Source organism: Piliocolobus tephrosceles, chromosome 5, assembly GCF_002776525.5.
Source record: "Piliocolobus tephrosceles isolate RC106 chromosome 5, ASM277652v3, whole genome shotgun sequence".
Classification (NCBI taxonomy): Eukaryota; Metazoa; Chordata; class Mammalia; order Primates; family Cercopithecidae; genus Piliocolobus; species Piliocolobus tephrosceles.
In genome coordinates this window covers 157,086,845-157,110,031 of record NC_045438.1, presented here as the reverse complement: position 1 = coordinate 157,110,031, position 23,187 = coordinate 157,086,845, and the positions used below count along the sequence as shown (strand labels likewise).

The 23,187-nt window shown below is 42.1% G+C and overlaps 1 protein-coding gene across 2 annotated transcripts in view; it reads right to left on the bottom strand.

The window, feature by feature from the left end:
• NEDD9 (neural precursor cell expressed, developmentally down-regulated 9) overlaps positions 1–23,187 on the bottom strand; it is a 200,948-nt gene that overhangs the window by 113,726 nt on the left and 64,035 nt on the right. Inside the window, exon 2 of one of the 2 annotated variants that reach the window (XM_023185365.2) lies at positions 9,857–10,020. In XM_023185365.2, coding sequence (XP_023041133.1) covers positions 9,857–9,868 — 12 coding nt within the window. In that variant the 5' untranslated portion in view covers positions 9,869–10,020. Of the gene's footprint in view, positions 1–9,856; positions 10,021–23,187 lie in introns of those variants that run through there. The other variant, XM_023185364.2, reaches the window with a different exon arrangement.

Sequence of the window (23,187 nt, the reverse complement as noted above, 5' to 3'; positions counted from 1 at the left end):
TTTCTTTCTTTCTTTCTTTCTTTCTTTCTTTCTTTCTTTCTTTCTTTTTTTTTGAGACAGTCTTGCTGTATCGCCCAGGCTGGAATGCAGTGGCATGATCTGGGCTCACTGCAACCTTAACCTCTTAGGTTCAAGCCATTCTTCTGCCTCAGCCTCCAGAGTAGCTGGGATTAAAGGTGCACATCACCATGCTCGACTAATTTTTGTATTTTTAATAGAGACAGGGTTTCACCATCTTGCCCAGGCTGGTCTCAAACTCCTGACCTCAGGTGATACTCCCACCTCGGCCTCCCAAAGTGCTGGAATTACAAGCATGAGTCACTGTGTCCCCCCTGTAATTTTTCAAATTCTGTCAGTCAACACTTTCTGGTCCTCTGCAAAGCAAGGATATGGTTTGGCCTTTTTTCTTTTTCTTTTTCTTTTTTTTTTTAGATGAAGTTTCACTCTTTTTGCCTAGGCTGGAGTGCAATGTCATGATCTCTGATCACTGCAACCTCCACCTCCCAAGTTCAAGTGATTCTTCTGCCTCAGCCTCCCGAGTAGTTGGGATTACAGGTGCACACCACTATACCTGGCTAATTTTTGTATTTTCAGTAGAGACAGGGCTCCACCATGTTGGCCAGGCTGGTCTTGAACTCCTGACCTCAGGTGATCCACCCACCTCGGCCTCCCAAAGAGCTGGGATTATAGGCATGAGCCACCACGCCCAGTCAATTTAGCTTTCTTTTCTTTAGATAAACTGTAACATGCTATGTCTGGCTGCTGGCTTCCTGCCCTAATTCAAAGGTGAAAAAGCTTTGTAGTTTAATTTTTTTTTTAGGTTTTCATTTTTTCTGAGCCAGTTCCTTTATCCTTTATTGTCTCCAGTGGAGCATTGGTAAATGTTTAACTACCAGCTCTTTGAAAATGAAATAAAACAGAACCATCCTGGGAAAAGAATGCTGCAGGGTGCCAGCCTCTCTGCAGCCAAGGACAGCTCTCCAGGTGTGAGGAGACCTCTCTGCCTTCCTCCTCACACTGATATTAGTGCAGTTCCCTCAGGGCTTGCTTTTATTTGTTGAGGCTTCTTGTAAGGGGTTTAATTTTAAGAGTATTTATGAGTTTAGCACAGGCTTCCCCAGTGAATTTTTCTGTCCATGCCCTCACTCATAATGTCTTCATTGTCACCTCTGGAACCAGAAAATTCACAGCTTAAGGAAGCTCAGGTGAGCAACCAAGTCTAGCCCCATCTAGATTCCCAAGGCTCGTTCTCCCACCAGGCCTTTCCTTATGCTCTGCATCTCTCATCTCCTTCAATGATTTCTTTTGGCTGCACTGACTTGACTTTTTATGTGCTATAAAACTCAGGAAGCTTCCATTGAGGGCTTAGTAGGTGCCAAACACAATTCCGAGCAACATGCATATTTAATCATCACAAACCCTTCGAGGTAGGTGCTATTCTCATTCTCATTTTGTAGGTGAAGAAACTGAGGCACAAAGAGGGTTAATAACTTGTTCAAGGCCCTATTACTTGATAGAGGCAGAACTGGGATTCAAACCAGGCAGTATGGCTTCCAGTCCATATTTTTCTTTTCTTTTCTTTTTATTTTGGAGACAGAGTCTTGCTTTGTCACTCAGGCTGGAGTGTAGTGGTGCAATCACAGCTCACTGCAGCCTCTGCCTCTGGGGTTCAAGCAATTCTCTTGCCTCAGCCTCCCGAGTAGCTGGGACTATAGGTGCGCACCACTACACCTAGCTAATTTTTCTATTTTTAGTAGAGAAGGGGTTTCACCATCTTGGTCAGGCTGGTCTCGAACTCCTGACTTCAAATCATCTGCCCACCTTGACCTCCCAAGGTGCTGGGATTATAGGCGTGAGCCACTGCACCCGGCCCCAATCCATATTTTTAACCAGCATCCTACCTGAAAAAGAGCAGTAGAAATATACATATGTGTAGTGTGAAGTGGTGTGTGTGTGTGTGTGTGTATCTGTGTGTATGAAAAGTTAAATAAAGTTTAATAATGCAGAAAAATCACTTAGAAGTAATGGAATTAAAGACTTCAAAGGACTTTTTGAGGCAACATAGATAACTCTAAAGCAGATTAAAAATTTTAGGTGGTGAAATTATGTTTTTTAGGTCTAGAATTCCAAAAGTTGAGGCTCCGCATGTATTGGAAATACCATAGAGCTAATGTTAATTGCAGAGATACAGCTGGAATGAAATACTGACTTGCTTCAGGGAATGTTTTTTCTCACTGTCTCTCTCTGTTTTGGTCTCAATTTAGTAATGCTGGTTGAGTAGGTATAAAAAATGAGAAGAGAGACATTTTTTGTTTCACTAGTCATAGAGAAATTGGTATTTGTATTGAATGGATTGAGGATTCACAAATAAATATAGTTTGTTCCAGTTTGGATTACTAATTTGGTTTGGTGGAAATCTCTGAAGTATCCAGTTCTGTGACAGACTTTTGCCATAGAATCTAGTACTAGGGAGGATTTTTAAGAGGTCATTACCTTGACCTTAAAACATCGCAGTGAGTGGGCTATTGTCCAAGATGGCCAAATAGGAACAGCTTTGGTCTGCAGCTCCCAGCAAGATTGACACAGAAGATGGGTGATTTCTGCATTTCCAACTGAGGTACCTGGTTCATCTCACTGGGACTGGTTGGATAGTGGATGCAGCCCATGGAGGCCTGAAGCAGGGCAGGGCGTCGCCTCACCCGGGAAGCACAAGGGGTCAGGGGATTTCCCTTTCTTAACCAAGGGAAGCCGTGACACACTGTACCTGGAGAAATGGTACACTCCTGACCAAATACTACACTTTTCCCACAGTCTTAGCAACTGGCAGGTCAGGAGATACTCTCCTGTGCTTGGCTCAGTGGGTCCCATGCCCACGGAACCTTGCTCACTGCTAGTGCAGCAGTCTGAGATCAACCTGTGACACTGCAGGTTGACAGCAGGAGGGGCATCCACCATTGCTGAGGCTTGAGTAAACAAAGTGTCACAGTGTAAACAAAGAGACCAGGAAGTACGAACTGGGCAGAGCCCACCACAGCTCAGTAAGGCCTACTGCCTCTATAGATTCCATCTCTGGGAGCAGGGCATAGGAGAACAAAAGGCAGCAGACAGCTTCTGCAGACTTAAATGTCCCTGTCTGACAACTCTAAAGAGAACAGTGGTTTTCTCAGCATGGCGTTCGAGCTCCAAGAATGGACAGACTGCCTCCTCAAGCAGGTCCCTGACCCCCGTGTAGCCTGACTGGGAAACACTTCCCAGTAGGGGCTGACAGTCACCTCAAACAGGTGGGTGCCTCTCTGGGACGAAGCTTCCAGAGGAAGGATCAGGCAGCAATATTTGCTGTTCCGTAGCCTCTGCTGGTGACACTCAGGCAAACAGGGTCTGGAGCTGACCTCCAGCAAACTCCAACAGACCTGCAGCTGAGGGGTCTGTAAGAAGGAAAACTAACAAACAGAAAAGAATAGCATCAACATCAACAAAAAGACATCCACACCAAAACCCCATCTGTAGGTCACCAACATCAAAGACCAAAGGTAGATGAAACCACAAAGATGGGGAGAAACCAGAGCATAAAAGCAGAAAATTCCAAAAAACAGAGTGCCTTATCTCCTCCAAAGGATCGCAACTCCTTGCCAGCAAGGGAACAAAACTGGACAGAAAATAAGTTTGACCAGTTGACAAAAGCAGGCCTCAGAAGGTCAGTAATAACAAACTTCTCCAAGCTAAAGGAGCATGTTCTAACCCATTGCGAGGAAGCTAACCACCTTGAAAAAAGGTTAGATGAATGGCTAACTAGAATAAACAGTGTACAGAAGATCTTAAATGACCTGATGGAGCTGAAAACCACAGCATGAGAACTTTGTGACGCATGCACAAGATTCAATAGCCTATTTGATCAAGTGAAAGGAAGGAAATCAGTGATTGAAGATCAAATTAATGAAATAAAGCGAGAAGACAAGATTAGAAGAAAAAGAATGAAAAGAAACAAACAAAGCCTCCAAGAAATATGACTATGTGAAGAGACCAAATATACATTTGATTGTTGTACCAGAAAGTGACAGGGAGAATGGAACCAAGTTAGAAAACACTCTTCAAGATATTATCCAGGATAACTTCCTGAACTTAGCAAGGCAGGCCAACATTCAAATTCAGGAAATACAGAGAACACCACAAAGATACTCCTCAAGAAGAGCAACCCCAAGACACATAATTGTCAGATTCACCAAGGTTGAAATGAAGGAAAAAATGTTAAGGGCAGCCAGAGAGAAAGGTCAGGTTACCCACAAAGGAAAGCCCATCAGACTAACAGCAGATCTCTTGGCAGAAACCCTACAAGCCAGAAGAGAGTGGGGGTCAATATGCAACATTCTTAAAGAAAAGAATTTTCAACCCAGAATCTCATATCCAGCCAAACTAAGCTTCATAAGTGAAGGAGAAATAAAATCCTTTATAGACAAGCAAATGCTGAGAGATTTTGTCACTACCAGGCCTGCCTTACAAGAAGAACTCCTGAAAGAAGCACTAAACATGGAAAGGAATAACTGGTACTAGCCACTGCAAAAACATGTCAAATGGTAAAGACCATTGACACTATGAAGAAATTGCATCAATTAACCAGCTAACATCATAATGACAGAATCAAATTCACACATAACAATATTAACTTTAAATGTGAATGGACTAAATGCCCCATTTAAAAGACACAGACTGGCAAATTGGATAAAGAGTCAAGACCCATTGATGCGCTGTATTCAGGAGAACCATTTCATGTGCAAAGACACTCATAGGCTCAAAATAAAGGGATAGAGGAAGATCTACCAAGCAAATGGAAAGCAAAAAAAAAAAAAAAAAAAAAAAAAGCAGGGGTTTCAATTCTAGTCTCTGATAAAACAGACTTTAAACCAACAAAGATCAAAAAGGACAAAGAAGGCCACTACATAATGGTAAAGGGATCTATTCACCAAGAAGAGCTACCTATCCTAAATATATATACACCCAACACAGGAGCACCCAGATTCATAAAGCAAGTCCTTAGAGACCTACAGAGACTTAGACTCCCATACAATAATAATGGGAGACTTTAACACCCCACTGTCAATATCAGACAGATCAATGAGACAGAAGGTTAACAAAGATATCCAGGACTTGAACTCAGCTCTGGACCAAGCGGACCTAATAGACGTCTACAGAACTGTATACCCCAAATCAACAGAATATACATTCTTCTCAGCACCACATCATATTTATTGTAAAATTGACCACATAATTGGTAGTAAAACACTCCTCAGCAAATGTAAAAGAACAGAAATCACAACAAACCGTCTCTCAGACTACAGTGCAATCAAATTAGAACTCAGGATTAACAAAGCCACTCAAAACTGCACAACTACATGGAAGCTGAACAACCACTTCTGAATGACTGCTGGGTAAGTAATGAAATGAAGGCAGAAATGAAGATGTTCTTTGAAACAAATGAGAACAAAGACACAACATACCAGAATCTCTGGGACACATTTAAAGCAGTGTAGAGGGAAATTTATATCACTAAATGCCCACAAGAGAAAGCAGGAAAGATCTAAAATCGACACTCCAACATCACAAAAGAACTAGAGAAGCAAGAGCAAGAAATTCAACAGCTAGCAGAAGACAAGAAATAACTAAGATCAGAGCAGAACTGAAGGAGATAAAGACACAAGAAACCCTTCAAAAAAATCAATGAATCCAGGGCCTGGTTTTTTGGAAAGATCAACAAAATAAATAGACTGCTAGCAAGACTAATAAAGAAGAAAAGAGAGAAAACTCAAATAGACACAATAAAAAATGATAAAGGGGATATCACCACCGATCCCACAGAAATACAAACTACCATCAGAGAATACTATAAACACCTCTGAAAAGATCAACAAAATAGATAGACTGCTAGCAAGACTAATAAAGAAGAAAAGAGAGAAGAATCAAATAGACACAATAAAAAATGATAAAGGGTATATCACCACCAAACCCACAGAAATACAAACTACCATCAGAGAATACTGTAAATGCCTCTACACAAATAAACTAGAAAATCTAGAAGAAATGGATAAATTCCTGGACACATACATCCAATCAAGACTAAACCAGAAAGAAGTTGAATCTCTGAATAGACCAATAACAGGCTCTTAAATTGAGGCAATAATTAATAGCCTACCAACCAAAAAAAAGGCCAGGACCAGAAAGATTCACAGCCGAATTCTATCAGAGGTACAAAGAGTACCGTCCCTTCTGAAACTATTTCAATCAACAGAAAAAGGGGGAATCCTCCCTAACTCATTTTATAAGGCTAGCATCATCCTGATACCAAAGTCTGGTAGAGACACAACAAAAAAAGAGAATTTTAGGCCAATATCCCTGATGAATATTGATGTAAAAATCCTCAGTAAAATACTGGCAAACTGAATCCAGCAGCACATCAAAAAGCTTATCCACCATGATCAAGTCAGCTTCATCCCTGGGATGCAAGGCTGGTTCAACATATGCAAATCAATAAATGTAATCCATCACATAAACGGAGCCAATGACAAAAACCACATGATTATCTCAATAGATGCAGAAAAGCCCTTTGACAAAATTCAACAGCCCTTCATGCTAAAAACTCTCAATAAACAAGGTATTGATGGGATGTATCTCAAAATAATAAGAGCTATTTATGACAAACCCACAGCCAATATCATACTGAATGGGCAAAAACTGGAAGCATTCCCTTTGAAAACTGGCACAACACAAGGATGCCTTCTATCATCACTCCTGTTCAACACAGTGTTGGAAGTTCTGGCTAGGGAAATCAAGTAAGAGAAAGAAATAAAGTGTATTCAATTAGGAAAAGAGGAATTGTCTCTGTTTGTGTATGACATGATTGTATATTTAGAAAACCTCATCATCTCTGCCCAAAATCTCCTTAAGCTGATGAGCAACTTCAGCAAAGTCTCAGGATACAAAATCAATGTGCAAAAATCACAAGCATTCCCATACACCAATAATAGACAGAGAGCCAAATCATGAGTGAACTCCCTACACAATTACTACAAAGAGAATAAAATACCTGGGAATTCAACTTACAAGGGATGTGAAGGACCTCTTCAAGGAGAACTACCAACCACTGTTCAACGAAATAAAAGAGGATACAAACAAATGGAAGAACATTCCATGCTCATGGATAGGAAGAATCAATGTCATGAAAATGGCCATTCTCCACAAGATAATTTATAGATTCAATGCCATCCCCATCAAGCTACCACTGACTTTCTTCACAGAATTGGAAACAACTACTTTAAAGTTCATATGGTATCAAAAAAGAGCCCACATTGCCAAGACAATCCTAAGCAAAAGGAACAAAGCTGGAGGTATGATGCTACCTGACTTCAAACTATACTACAAGGCTACAGTAACCAAAACAGCATGGTACTGGTACCAAAACAGATATTTAGACCAGTAGAACAGAACAGAGGCCTCAGAAATAACAACATACGTCTACAACCATCTGATCTTTGACAAACCTGGCAAAAACAAACAATATGGAAAGGATTCCCTATTTAATGAATTGTGCTGGGAAAACTGGCTAGTCATATGTAGAAAGCAGAAAACTGAAACTGGATCCCTTCCTTACACCATATACAAAAATTAACTCAGGATGGATTAAAGACTTAAACAGCATAAAAACTCTAGAAGAAAACCTAGGCAATACCATTCAGAACATAGACATGGGCAAAGACCATGACTGAAACACCAAAAGCAATGTGAACAAAAGCCAAAATAGACAAATGGGATCTAATTAAACTAAAGAGCTTCTGCACAGCAAAAGAAACTATCATCAGAGTGAACAGGCAACCTACAGAATGGGAGAAAATCTTTGCAGTCTACCCATCTGACAAAAGGCTAATATCCAGAATCTACAAATAACTTAAACAAATTTACAAGAAATAAACAACCCCATCAAAAAGTGGGCAAAGGATATGAAGAGACACTTCTCGAAAGAAGACATTTATGCAGCCAACAGACATGAAAAAATGCTCATCATCACTGGTCATCAGAGAAATGCAAATCAAAACGACAATGAGATACCATTTCACACCAGTTAGAATGGCGATCATTAAAAAGTCAGGAAACAACAGATGCTGGAGAGGATGTGGGGAAATAAGAATGCTTTTGCACTGTTGTTGGAAGTGTAAATTAGTTCCCATTGTGGAAGACAGTGTGGTAATTCCTCAAGGATCTGGAACTAGAAATACCCAATGATCCCATTACTGGGTATACACCCAAAGGATTATAAATCATGCTACTATAAAGACACATGCACACATATGTTTATTGCAGCACTCTTCACAATAGCAAAGACTTGGAGCCACCCCAAATGTCCATCAGTGATAGTCTGGATTAAGAAAATGTGGCACATATAAACCACGGAATACTATACAGCCATAAAAACAGATGAGTTAATGTCCTTTGCAGGGACATGGATGAAGCTGGAAACCATCATTCTAAGCAAACTATCATAAGGACAGAAAACCAAACACCACATGTTCTCACTCATAGGTGGGAATTTAACAACGAGAACACATGGACACAGGGTGGTCAATATCACACACCGGGGTCTGTTGGGGTGTGGGGACCTGGGGAAGGGATAGCATTAGGAGAAATACCTAATGTAAATGACAAGTTGTTGGGTGCAGCAAACCAACATGGTACATGTATACCTATGTAACCAATCTGCACGTTGTGCTCATGTACCCTAGAACTTAAAGTATAATAAAAAAAAATCACTGTGATATGACAATCAAACTTGTATTTAATGCCTTCCAGGGAAATCCTTTTGTTGCTTATCAAATTATTTCAAGAAAACATTTCTCGTTATATTTAACTTGGAATCTTTCCCCAGAAAGGAGATGGGGCTGTCCTTGGCTTGATGTGGTGCGCAGAGCTTTTTCATTTGTGTGCAGTTGACGGTTGATTCTCTGAGATACAGAAAACAGTCGATCAATCTCAACAGATAAGGGAATTTACCTTTTTTTTTTTTGAGCACGAATTACTCTATATGCATTTTCTCATTTTATCCTCTGAATAATCTTCCTGTCACCATTTTATAAACTCAGAAACAGAGATTCAAAAGGGTCAGGTCACTGGCTTAAGGTCAACTCTACTACTAAACAGAAAAGCAAGGACCAAAACTCAGATCTTTGTGACCCTCATTGCCACTATGCCATGCGACGATGCCTACCTCCTTTAGAGGCCAACTAATAGGTAAAATTACATATCATTTCTTCTATGAATTTTCATAACACCTTTAGGAAGCCTTGGTTAGATAGAAAAATTGATTACTTTAATCCTACACTGTACCCCAGGCCAAGTTGATTTTCTTAAGGAATGGCCGAATGGAAGTTGAATGGTTTAAAGGTGACTGGCAAACAGAGAAACAAGGCGCCGAAGAACTGGCTGTTTCCAAACCTGGGCGATCAGCTTCTGAATGAGTAGTTCAGTGGGTGTAACTTCCAGGCTTGCTCAGGCACCATTATGCTAATTGAAATAATCAATCCACATCCCAGAAGGCTGCTTCCCCAGAGATTTCTGGATGGAAGAGGATGCCCTGTGGGCATCAGTGTATCCATGTAAGAAATTCACTTAACAAAGCAAAATCTGGCAGTCTAAACTTAACAGCATTTTCCCCAAATGTTAGTTGCAGGCATATATGACAAAAAAACAAACAAACAAACAAAAAAACCAGCAAAAATACTCCCCACTGTTTGTATTATTATTGCAGGGGCTTTAAGCTGAGCAAACTGGGAAAAGGGGAATCACAAATTGTCTGTTTTTTTCTATCAGTACTCACCCTTGTCCACATTTTCCCCCAAGGAATGCTGCAGCTCTGGATCTTGGAAAGGACAATTCTGACGTTTTACTCTTCCAACCAGTTTCTTCGTTTTCATAACTCTACTTGAAGAACACGTGATGTTTGCCAGTGTCTGACATTACGGACCTCACAGCTTACTGAATCTGAAAACAGGAGATAAAGATGGAAAGGTTGGTAAACTCTGAAAAAAATTGAGATGCTTTTCATCATTTAAGGATTGCATCAGAGCAGTTGGAAAAGCCAAATCCATAGTCTCGTGAATGGAATCCATCATCCATTCATTCATGCAATCAAAGAAAGCATTTATGGGGTTCTTACTATGCTTTAGTTAGAACTTCAAAGACACATAAACTATAGCAACGTCCTCAAGGATCCCACAGTCTCACTGAACAAACAAAAAAATACAGCACAATACAATGTTACATCATTTTGAGTTAAATGTGCAGTGGATCCAGTGAGGGCACAAAGGAAGAAGGTCAATCTTGAATGGAGCCTTGAGAGATGGGTAGATGTTTGCCAGGTGTTTTGTATGGATAGTAGAGGTGAGAGTGAAATTTCCTTGCCTGTAACCTACAGTTTTAGTCTTGCCATCGATTTCACTGATAGTTTTCTACTCTCCCATCCCTGTGGCCTCACCATCCCCCTTAAACCAACTTAATAGGTTACTGCTTTTATCATTTTGAAGCCACAAGATGTGCCTGACTCTACCTCTTACCAGCAGCTTATGAAGGTCACTGGAGCCATATGCTTTTTTTGTTTCCAGAAAAGGAGAAAAACTAGTGTTTTGGAAATGTGGCTTTTAAATAGCTTAGATGCAAAGCCCAGAATTTGATTTTTTTGGGAAAAACATGGACTGGGCTTTCGGTGAGTTAGTACTGGCCAATTTTTCACTTCTCTTTCAACATCTTGCAGCTGGAAAGGCTGTTTTGAGCTGGTGTGTGTGTGTGTGTGTGTGTGTCTATGTGTATGTATTTGTAGGTTATAGTTGGGATGTATATTCTTAGAAAACCCCTCATATTTAAACCACATAGGGCACATGAATATCTTTTTGAGAATTGGTAATGTGAATCTTTGTAAAAGGACAGTGTTTTTCTATCAAGAATAATGTAAGAGGTTGCTTTAAAAGGGGAAGCAGAAAAATAAGAATTGTGCCTGGCACATAATAGAAGCTCAGCAAACAATTTAATGAACCTATGCAGCTGCCCTTAGGAGGAAGAGAAGTCTTCCTAGAATTCCTTTCCAAACAGGATAATTGGGAGTTGGTCTCCTTTCGCTTCTACCAGGATGGGAACAGCCTCCTGTAATTTCAGTTTGATAAACACAGTATTTACAGCCTTGGCTAGGAGGGGGAAAAAGGAATTTTCCTCTGAGGCACTTGCAGTGGCTAGGCAAGAGGACACGGGCCCATGACTCATTTGCTCTGCCTGAACCCATGTGTGGTTTCCCCAGTATCTTGGCCCCACACGGGATGGAGAACTAGAAGGGAGAGTTACTGCGTTTCCAGCGCCCTGTCTATTGCTTCTTTAGGTACTCGCACCTTGAGACATTTTAACTGCCCAAGGTGTCTGCGCTTATAAGACAGCCTCTCAGAGCTGATTTGTCTATGGGGATACCATAAACTACAGTACCAGAAATTATATATATATATATATATATATATATACACACACACACACACACACACACGTCATTAATTCTTTACTGGGAAATATAACACACATATAGAAAACTGTATAAAATGAATGTATAGCTTAATAAATTGTTATAAATTTAACTGCCACGCAGGTCAAGACATAGAGTACTGCCAGGACTCCAGAAGCTTTCCAAGTGCCTTTCCAATGCAACCTCTTTCTTTCCCATAAAGGAGGTACTACCCTTATCCCCATGCACCGGGGACTCTGTGTTGGGCCTTGTGCTTTTGGGCTTCCGTCTCTCCTCCAGCCATGCACTTTCTGAAGGGGAAAGAGGTCTGTGGGACCAAGAGACCACGCCCACCTGAGACCCATGTCTCCCTTTCTAGACCCCATGCCAAGGACCAGGACGTTGGGACTTCCTGTTCAAATGATTCCAAACCTACTTCCTGGTCTTTGTGGGCTCGTCTTTAAGTCCTTCTTCCTGAGGGGAACCTGGAAGCAGATACTTGTAAAAGGCCACGGGTGAAGTTTAGACTTGAGGGCTCAAGAGTGATATATATGAGCACCAAGGCCCTTGGGTTATGGGATGGAGCAGGGCTGGGGCATGAGGGTGGATGGCTGGATCTAGGGGAGGCTTCTTCCTGTGGCACATGTTCTAGCAGGAAGATCCAAGCAGTCTAAGAACTCTAAGGTCCAACATGGTTTCTCAGGTCACTATGAAGAGATATTTGTCCAAGTAGGAGGATGGGACATCTTTTATTTAACAGCTTGTCAGTTTAATTTATAATTTTACAATTTACAGTTTTATAATACAATACCATATTAGGCCCATAACATGCAGTTCTCTGTCTGTACTTTTACCTTAAGCCCCACAAAAAAAGTTTTTTGTAATGCTCCAAGGAATCCTGTTAATTTATTATTTGGAAGAATGTCAGACATTGATCCTTTGTTTTAAACTCATGATAAGAATCAGATAATATATACTTTGAAGTCATGTCAAAGGAAAAGAATAATTCCATATGACATATATTGCAGATTTTTATTTGTATATAAGCAAAGCAGTGTCTAAAGTATATTTATATGTCCTCAATTACTAAATGTGCCAGTTTTCTGTTGAGGGTGGGCCTGCCCACAGATGACTATCCGGACTGTTCTGGTCATTCCCTCGTTAGTTTTCTCTGTGCCTTACTATGTCACTTGGCACTCCTATACAATAAAATGACTTCCCCCTTTTTTAAACTTTGGATAAATGAATCACAGCATATGTTCTTTTGTGTGGGCTTCTCCCACTCAGCATCATGTTCGAGCAATGCATCTATGTTATTGCTTGTAGCTGTAGTTTGTAATTTGCATTGCTGTATGGTATTCCACTGTATGGATATGCCAGCATTTTTCCATTCTATTAATAATGTTCACGGACAATTGTGTTGTTTCCAGTACTAGCCCATTATGAATAATAACGCTACATAGATCTTTATCTGTTTCTGTTGTGTTTATATGGAATTGCTGGATGATAGGTTTCCATCCATCCCTCCCTGCCTTCCTGCCTTCTTTGTTTCTTTGTGTTGTCCAGGCTGCCTCAAGGGATTCTCTTTCCTCAGCCTCCTGAGTAGCTGGGACTACAGGCTCATAGCACCTTGCCCGCTTTGTTTTCAGCTTTAACAGAAAATACCAAACTGTTTCCAAAGTGGTTGTATCAATTGATATTCTCATCAACAAGGTATAATAGCTCCCATTGCTTCTGACAATGTTTAGTATATATTTTTTAAATGTTGACCATTTTGTACTAGGAATAATAGTAGTGTGTCACCACCCCTGTAAAACATTTATGGTTTTTTTCCTCCATTATTTGTATATGAAGATACTGAAGTGAATATGGTAACTTAGAGTTTCAAGTTGACTGCTAATAATATTAGTAGATGTATAGAATAGTAATATCAATAATATTTATAATAATATCCATAGCTTTTATTTGAAATATGGCAGCTAAAGGAAGATTGGTAGTCTTAGAAGATTACAGTAATAAAATCCAAGATGTAAGCAGAGTCAGCCCACACAGCATTTTAAAATAACAGAGAAATGAGCAGACCGACCCAGGGATACATCGACACGCCGCTAGGAAGGCAGCTGGTACCAACCTCATCCTTTTACAGGGGTGTGTGTCCCCAGAGCATGCTCTGAGAGTTGTGGCAGCACTGAGCACAGATTGCTGAATTGCCCAGCTGGGACCAGTCAGGACCACTGCAGAAGAGGGAGACCAGCTGGGGAGCCTGTCAGCCTGCAGCTCATTAGTATGCCACATCTGACAGCATCTGTTCCTCCAGGAAGCAGCAACAGCCATGTGCTCCAAAAGCAAGGGGCATGAGCAGGCCTCTTCAGCAGAAATAGCCACAGCCTCTTCACATGCCCACTTCCCTCTCTGCCCACTGAAACCCCTGAGCTTCCCCACCTCGCCCTCCTCTTGCCAATATACTCAACCTCCTTGCCATTTGTCCTTTTAATGCATTGCCCCGGCCAAAGCCCAGCCTTGGACGAGCTCAACTGTTTACTTACTCTGCATCAATCACCCAGCTATTGAGCATGGCTGGCAAAACCACACACCCTGCAGACGGTGCCACTGCAAACTCACGGTCACCAATGCCATCTAGATCCTTGTTACTGTCAGGCAGCCCTCTGTAGTTCCCTGGCCAGCTCACCTTCCTGTTCTCCCATTTTTCTAATTAAAATGAGAGTAGATTATCTTCTGCAATGCTACATTGAATGGGGCCTATTCTAGAAACAGCAGGCTGTTGCAGTTTATACACAGTGGATGTTTCAAACTTTCGCCACCTTTTTCAACATCTCTGGTTTTATTGCCTGTCCGTCTTCTGTGCCCCAATCTTAAACCCTGCTGTTAACCTCAGCAGGCAGTCTCCCCACCTGCTCCACAAAGAAAGCAGGGGCCCTCTGAAATGAACTTCCTCAACTTCCCTCCTCCACATCTGCAGATTCACTTCACATTTCAACTCATCCCTCTTTCCTTCCCGCATCCTTGTGACAATACGGAAAATGTCTCCTCTCATGCCCAAGTGAATCCCTCCACCTGTCACTCAATGCCATCCTGTCCTGCCTTCTACGGGACTTTTCTCCATATATGACCTCTCTCCTGACTTGCTCCCAGCAGTCATGCCTTTCCTTTAAGACCCTGAAGTCAGGTTTTCCCGTAGCCGACTGAGTCCTTTAGCTCGCATGGCCTTCATCCAAGCAGGGCAGGAGGGTTGAATTGTGTCCCCCCAAATTAATATGTTAAATTCCTAACCCCCAGTATCTCAGAATGGGACCTTATTTGGAAACAAAGTCATTGCAGATGTAATTAGTTCAGATGAGGTCCTACCAGAGCAGGGTGGGCCCCTCATCCAACTGGACTGATGTCCTTATAAAGAGGAGTAATACGGAGAGGAAAGCTGATATGAAGAAACACGGGCAGATTCTTTCCTCACAGCCCTCTCACGTCACCAACCCTACCGACCCCTTGGTCTCTTCCAGCCTCCCGAGCTGTGAAACAATCAGTTTCTGTTTAAGCCCCACAGTCTGTGGTGCTTAGTGACAGCATCCCTGGGAAACTGCATTAGAATTCTGCTTATTAACTTTTCCACCTGATGCAAGTTAGCGTGTTTCCCTCTGTAAGTTTCAATCTCTTCATCTAGAAAAGGAGATACAGGAGCACTAACTGCATGAGATTGTTGTGAACATTAAATAAAAAGAAGGAAGTACCACATTAATCACAGTGCCTGGCTGTATTAGTTTGTTAGAACTGCCATAATCAACTATCACAGACTGGGTCGGGCGCAGTGGCTTACGCCTGTAATCCTAGCACTTTGGGTCGGGTGCGGAGGAACTTCCAGTTCTTCTGTTTTCACTGGTGACTGTCTGGTGTTTGTCTTCTCTACCTCACCAAAGGGGCTCTTCCCAACATCCCTTGTTCTAAATCCTTTTTCCTAAACCCAGTGGACTACTTTGAGTCTGACTTTACTTGACATCTCTGCAAAATTTGACATCATTGACCATGTTTCCCCTTTTAAATGGTGCTCTTTCCTTGGTGCTAGTCTGTCTGGGTGTTTCTCTTCACCTCCCATCATGGCACTGAGCCTCCTCCTGTTCTGTTCTCAGCCTCCTCTGCTTTCACCACCTGCAACCACAACTTCAGTTTCCACCTACAGCTTCAGGACTCCCGAACCTGTCTCTCCAGCCCGGGTCTTCTCTCCAACTGGCCCTGGACAGCTCCCCTTGATGTCCCTCTCCCACCTTGTGCTCCACCTCTCCAAAAGACACACCCCATCTGCTAATCCAAATGGATATTTTCAGCTTTGGTCTCCTCTCAGTGAATGGCACCATCACCCACACTAGATGCTGGGCCTCCTAATGGTTTCCATTGTCCATCTTCCCCATGGCTTTCAAGATGTCCTCTCAATGATGCCTCCTGCAGTGCTGTTGTACCTCTCCATTCCTCTCTGTGCCTACTGCTGTCATGTTCAGGCCACTTCCATTCTCATCTGGATTGCTGCATTGGCCTTTGAGACTTGGCTCATCTCTCTATAATCCTTTCTTCATGCTGCAGCCAGAGCTAATGTCTCTAAAATGTCAACTGTGTCATGTGAGTTCCCAATCCCTGAAGTTTTTTAGTCAACTGATGGAATTTTTAATATTATGGAATTACTATGGAAATGTTTTAAGTTTGATAATGATATTATGATTTTATATTATATATGTGTGTGTGTATATATATATATTAAAGAGTCCTTATCTTTTGAAGATTCACACTGAGTATTTGCAGACCAATAATCCAGTGGGGTGGGGAGAGTGGGGAGACAGTAAAACAAGGTTTTCCATGTGCTGAGAATTATTGAATCTAGGTAATTGATACTACTCTTTCTACTTTTGAAACATTCTACAATAAAACATTTTTGAAATAAAATCCCTAAACTCAAGCAAAACAAAAAGTACTGCAATGTTTTTCTTATTGTTCTTAAGACGTCCACAATTCTTAAGATGACTCATAAGGCCATGCATGGTCTGGCCTCTGTCTACCTTTCTTTCAAGTGCAGGACCCCCAGGGCTTATTGAAGATTTGTGAAGTGGATGGATGGATAGATGGATTAGTAGGTAGATAGAGGGATGGATAGATGAATGGATGGATGAATGGATGGATGGTGGGTGGATGGGTAGATAGGTGAATATCTAGATAGGTGGATAGATCAATGGGTGGATATATGATGGATGGATGGATAAATGAATAGATAGATGGTGGGTGGATAGATGGACGGATGAATAGATGAATGGGTGGATGGTTGAATGGATGGGTGGATTAATGAATAGATGGATGGGTGGATAGATGGTGGATGGATGACTGAATAGATGGATGGTGGGTGGATGGATGGGTAGGTGAATAGATGGATGAGTGGGTAGATGGATGGATGGATGGCAAATGAATGAATAGATGGATGGGTGGATGGGTAGGTGAATGGGTGGATGGATGGATAGATGGGTGGATAGATGAATAGATGGATGGGTGGGTGGGTAAGTGAATGGAAGGATGGATGGATGGATGAATGGGTGGAAAGAGAGTAGGAAAGGATCCTATATTCCTACCCTCACTCTGCAAATAACTTTCTTTGAGACCTTTGACTTCTCACTCTCTTTGGATCTCAGTTTCCTCATTTGCAACAGGAAGAGTAAACAAGCTCATCATCATTTTTTAGGAGAGAGGTGCCAGTTTTAACTATTTTATTATTTTGGAAGTCACAGTAATATTTGTTTTTGAAAATTGTTTCATTGTTAAAAAATAAAAAATTTACATCTTCTGGATTAGGTGACATTTCAGATCCTTCCCAACTGCAATAGATTGTGATTACAGGGAGGTTTTCCAAGTTAAAGCATATGGATTTGGTGAACACAGAGCACAGATTTTTCTCAAAAATCCTGATTTAATAAAAGTTAGTTTTTTCTAGTAAAGGAACTTGTTATAGGACACAATTCAATTTGTAAGCCTTTTAAAGACACTCATATAAAACATTTGCAAATTAGAAAAGCAGTCTTTTCTTGGACCATATGTTGAGATTTGGGGTTTAGAAGTATGCTCACTGTCCACATGGTGCAAGCAAACACTCTACATAAACAGGACCTTTAGATGAGGAGATCCTTGTGGATTATAACTGTGACTGCTCCATCTTTGTTACCCCAGCTGAGCATCTGGTGCATATTAAGTGCTCAGTAAAATTTTGCTTTAAATGAGGACCTAGGATGAAGAAGACTCTCAGTGGGGCTCTGTTAGAATTTTCAGTGATAGGAAAGGAAAATAATTTCCTCCCAAAGAAAGGAAAGTGTGGGGAGAAAGCTAGAAATACGGATGAAGGAAGACGTACTCTTGGCTCAGGCATGGGTAAAAATGGCAGGGCTTCTGCTCGTAGGGCGGTTCTCTCTATAGGTTGAAATAAGCAGGATTGAGCAAGGCAGCTTTTATGCCCCCCTCAAAATAGTCTAGATTGCTGATTTCCTGGCTAATCTGCTTCATTTCCTACACTGAGGCTTGTGGACCATCCAGTCTATGTTTTTTTCTCATCCCACCTTGGGTGTTTCTCTAGCCTGATATCTGACCCTTATATTTAAGGTCCTTGATGGAAAGCCACATGGCAGCTGAAGAGATACACCAGGTTTTCCAAACTTCTGTAACTCCCATCCAGCCATGTGCAGCTGGCAGCTTGTGATGGTGTTCACAGCGGGAAGAACTGTAACCTGCAAGTCAGGAGACCTTGGCTCTACTCTCAGGTGTGCAACTTTGGGCAATTCAGCCATTCCTGAGTCTCAGTTTCCTCGTGTGTAAAATAAAGAGATCAGACAAAAATGCATCCTCGGTTTTGTATCTTATTTAGGCTATAACCTGGATGTATAATTAGTGGGATACCAGAAAAGGCCTTTATCAGTTATGAATGTTATAAATTGAGTGAAGCTCTCTGGTTAGCCTGTCGCCAAATGAGTAGTGTCCTAAGGGAATGGAGACTGATCTAGCTCTGTCTTCCTGATGGTTCTTCCTGAGGGTAATTCTGGGCCCAGGATCAATGCAGCCAGCAGAGCTACTTCCTGGGCTGCTAACAGTATCTGAAGGAGAGGTCCACTGAAACTACAGAGTCACTGACTTTTCTTCCTTAGCAACTTTATTTCCCCAGGCTGTGGAGTCCTACCAAGATTTTTGCTTGACAGTTGATGAGGGAGTCAGTCCTTCTACCACATTGGGATTCACACAGTTTATTTTGGTAGGTAACTAAGGCAGAGAGAGATCATTAAACCCTTCATAAAACAGCCCATCAGCCACCTGCTTGCAGAGCAAAAGGTTGCTCTTTGGCAGGAAAGATCGTGTTCTTCAGCCCGCTCTTGGGTCTCATGCAAGATTCTAACAAGGTTGCCTGGGAAAACTTTTTGGTTGTGATATATTTCTTTCCATTTGCATAAAAGCAACCAATAAATACCAGTGATCTTGTCAGGCCATGCCAAAGAAGAATTTCTTGGGATTTAATATCCCAATGCATTGGACGTACTTGAATTTGGCTGAACAGTCAAATTGGGTGGTTTGGCTCCATTTAACCAGTTTACATGTTGTTGGTGTATAGCTTTGCAAATGACTTTGGTTCTTACTGAATGATCACTGGAGGGGATTGGCTTATAAATGAATTCAAAATCCTCAGATGTGTTTTAAAGATCTACAAAACAAGCCTTTCCTTTGTTGTAAATGGGCAAGACTCAATAAGGAAAGTGAGATGAAAAGAGCTATTAGTTCATCTGTGAGGGCATCCAAATATGTACCCTGAAGGCATAGCAACACATCATTCATGCTTTAACGTGTTCTACAAACAGCAAGATATTCCAAACTACTGCCAACCACCTGACCAGGAAAAAGGGCATGGTGGTGATCATGAAATAATTGAGGGTAAAAGGCAGGGTTATAAGTCCTTTAAACCCTTTTGAGCTTAGGTAATGTCTTGCTGGGCACATGGCTATGATTCTTTCTCTGGTCTTTGCCAGCAGATTTTTAGGAATCTCCTGGCAGAAGAGCATTGCTTGTGGCCCCTTCCACTCCTCCAGTGCTCTTGGACGCTGACTGTTTACAAGGACTTTCAACTCCCTCCTTCACCCATCTGGTATTAATTTTGATTTCTTCGTTATTGGGTCTCTGATTCATCTCTATGCAGCCCTCTGAGTTTCCTGAAGGCTTTGCTTCCCCAGACAGGGTGCCCCACCCAAGTAAGTTCACTTGCTGTTTGCTTTGAGGAAAGTCAGGATCTAGAGTTCCTCAGCTCAGAGGACAAGACTATGATTCACTTTATTATCAAAGTCAAGATGGAGAGGATTTCCTTCATCTCCCTTTGCTCTCACTCCCACGTCTGATCGTCTCATCAGCATGGGATCTTGGCATTTCTAGCTTGTAGGATCTCCCAGCTCCCTTCATTCTGCCCTGTGTCTCCATCTCAGTTGCCTCTGTCTTAGCTCACAGCCTCTTTCCTCGACTGTTGCAATTGTCTCCACATTGTATCCTAAAGGCAATGGGGTAGGCTTGGAAATCCTTTCATTGGGAATTAACTTGATTACATTTTCTTGCATAAGAATCACACTGAAAATAGTCGCTAATTCATTAAAGGGGCAGTTGAAATGGAGGTGGAGAGAAATCCATTATAAAGCTGTGCTCCAGATGAGAATTATAAGGAAGGTTCAGATTAAGCCGGAGACAGGTACAGTGAAGAGGAGAGGAAATGGATATTTAGCAAGGAGAACCAAAAGAGCATAGTAACTGATTTGAATTACAAGGTGAAGGAGAGGGAGCCATTGGTAATAAATGTCTCCCGGAAAAAAACTTTGGAGACTTCATGGATGCTAGTATCATTCTGAGAAAGAAGAAATTAAGAATTAGGTCTATGGGGTAAATGGCGAATTTGAATGTGGCATGTTAAGTTCCAGTTTCATGTGGAGAATGTCCAATGGAGAGAGAATCTGTAAGCAGTTATATATCCCAAGTCTGAGATTCAGAGAGAGAGAATGTTGAAGACAGAGATTTTACAGTCATGAGCTTAGAGCTGGTGGTTAAAGCAAGAGCGCTTAAACACCAGCCAGACAGAGCTTGTTAAATGAGATAGGGGGCTAGGCGCGGTGGCTCACACTTGTAATCCCAGCAGTTTGGGAGGCCGAGGTAGATCACCTGAGGTCAGGAGTTTGAGACCAATCCGGCCAACACGGTGAAACCCTGTCTCTCCTAAAAACACAAAATTTAACTGGGTATGGGAGTGCGGGCCTGTGATCCCAGCTACTCGGGAGGCTGAGGAAGGAGAATCGCTTGAGCCTGGGAGGTGGAGGTTGCAGTGAGCACTCCAGCCTGGGTAACAGGGTGAGGCTCTGTCTCAAAAAAATAAATTAAAAAAAAAAGAGAGAGGGGAAGATGGCAGGATCTTGGGGACTATCACTCCTAGAGGGCCACACAGAAGAGAGAGGGCTGGAGGAGATTCAGGATGGCACGTTATTACACAAAGATGAGATGAAATAACTTGACAATTAGATTTGGGAGATTCTTGAGATCAGTTTCAACAAAATGATAGGGACAGGCGCCAACTGTCGCTGGGTTGACCTGTGAATGAGAGATGAGAAACTGTAGACAGAGTCTAGACTTCTCTTTCTAGAAACCTTGCTGTAAAGAAAAGATTGTAAATGGGAAATGGGTGATAGCATGCGTGACCAGTGCACCCGAGAACAGGAAGGCACATGTGATAGTTCTGTGTCCACCTGACTGGACCACAGGATGTCCAGACATTTGGGCAAGCATTATTCTGGGTGTTCCCATGAGGGTGTTTTGAGATGAAATTAATCTGTAAATCAGTAGATTGGGTAAAGCGGGTGGCCCTTCTGATGTGGGTGGGCCTTGTTCAATCAGTTGAAGGCCTGAATAGAACAAAAAGGTGGACCTTCCCCTGAGTAAGAGAGAAATCCTCCCGCTTGGTTGTCTTTTAACTAGAACATTGGCTTTTTCTCACCTTTGGACTTAAATGGAGACATCAGATCTTCCTGGGTCTGAAGACTGCTGGCCTTTGTGCTAGAGCTACGTGATCAGCTCTCCTGGGTCCCAGACCCTCAGACACAGACAGGAACCACACTATCAGCTCTCTTGGGTCCCCAGTTTGCTGACTCATCCTGCAGATCTTGGGACCTGCCCGCCTTCATGATCACATGAGCCAAGTTCTTACAAGAAATCGCTTTCTAAATATATATGTGCATCCTATTGGTTCTGTTTCTCTGGAGAACCCTGAGTAATGAAGCACAAAATGGAAAAGAAAAGAGAAAAATAGAAAAGAAGGAAGGGAGGGTGAGAGGAAGGTGTGGGGGGGGATGAGAAACAGAGCCTGGGTGCTTTGCAAGTGTGGGGAGACGGCGGGTCACTGCTTCATTGTCTGTGATCTCTGACGGCATTGATGACTCACTCATGTTACATAATTAGAATTCACCTTCAGACTTTGCTGTCTTACAATTTTGTCTCATAGAAACAAGGCTTCCTAGCTTGGCTTGTTTTCTTGTTACTCAGGGGCTGTTGCTAGCATAAGGTCATACTTAGAAAACTGAACCCTCAATAAGATTACTCAGAGACTTGGCAGCTTTTTCCCTGGCCATTTTGTCTGTAAGTTAAAAAAAAAAAAAAAAGAAACAACTCACTCTTCTAAAATGACGTTACATGTCACTTTGAAATATGTCCTGTAGGCCGGCCCTGAAATGTATGGTCTTTCTGGATATTCAAGGGAGAGAAGCTTTGTTTTTAAAAATGTAAAAAAAATTGTTTTACTCTAAAAAGTGTCTCTGATAACCCAGTTTTTAGGAAACTATCTGCTGAAAAGAAACAACAGGAGAGGTGAGAATTTGTCCAGTTTATACCTACTTCATTTCTGCCATTATCCTATTCTGGGATAACTTCAGAAACCACTAGGGCCATTGAACAGAGAGATTTATTAGACACTTAGAGTTCAGTATGTTTCTGCCTTGTTTTTATAATATTTTTGTTATAAAATTAAAGTGACGAAGATAAACAACTTTATTTGTGGCTGTGCAGATGCCATGTGGAATATCTGCCCAGCTTGAAAAGATTCCCCTGGCTCTTCTGCCCACTCAGAACAGCAGGACCCACATTTCAGCTTGGACAATATAACCAAGCTCTGCTGTTCACAGCTGCCTGGCCCAGGCATGGGTGCCTGGCCCCAAGTTCAGGGCCAACACCCTTTTCTGGGAATGCGAAATCAAAGCAGAAAAGCATCCCGTGCACTCACACTCACACACTGACACACTCACATACACACACGCACACTCACATACACACTCTCGCACTCACACTCGTGCACACTCACACACGCACACTCACACACGCACACTCACACGCACACTCACACGCACACTCATGCACACTCACACATGCACTCACACACGCACACTCACACACACACACGCACACTCACGCACACGCACTCGCACACGCACACGCACACTCACACACGCACACTCACACGCACACTCACACGCACACTCACACACGCACACTCACACGCACACTCATACACGCACACTCACACATGCACTCACACACGCACACTCACACACATGCACATTCATACACGCGCA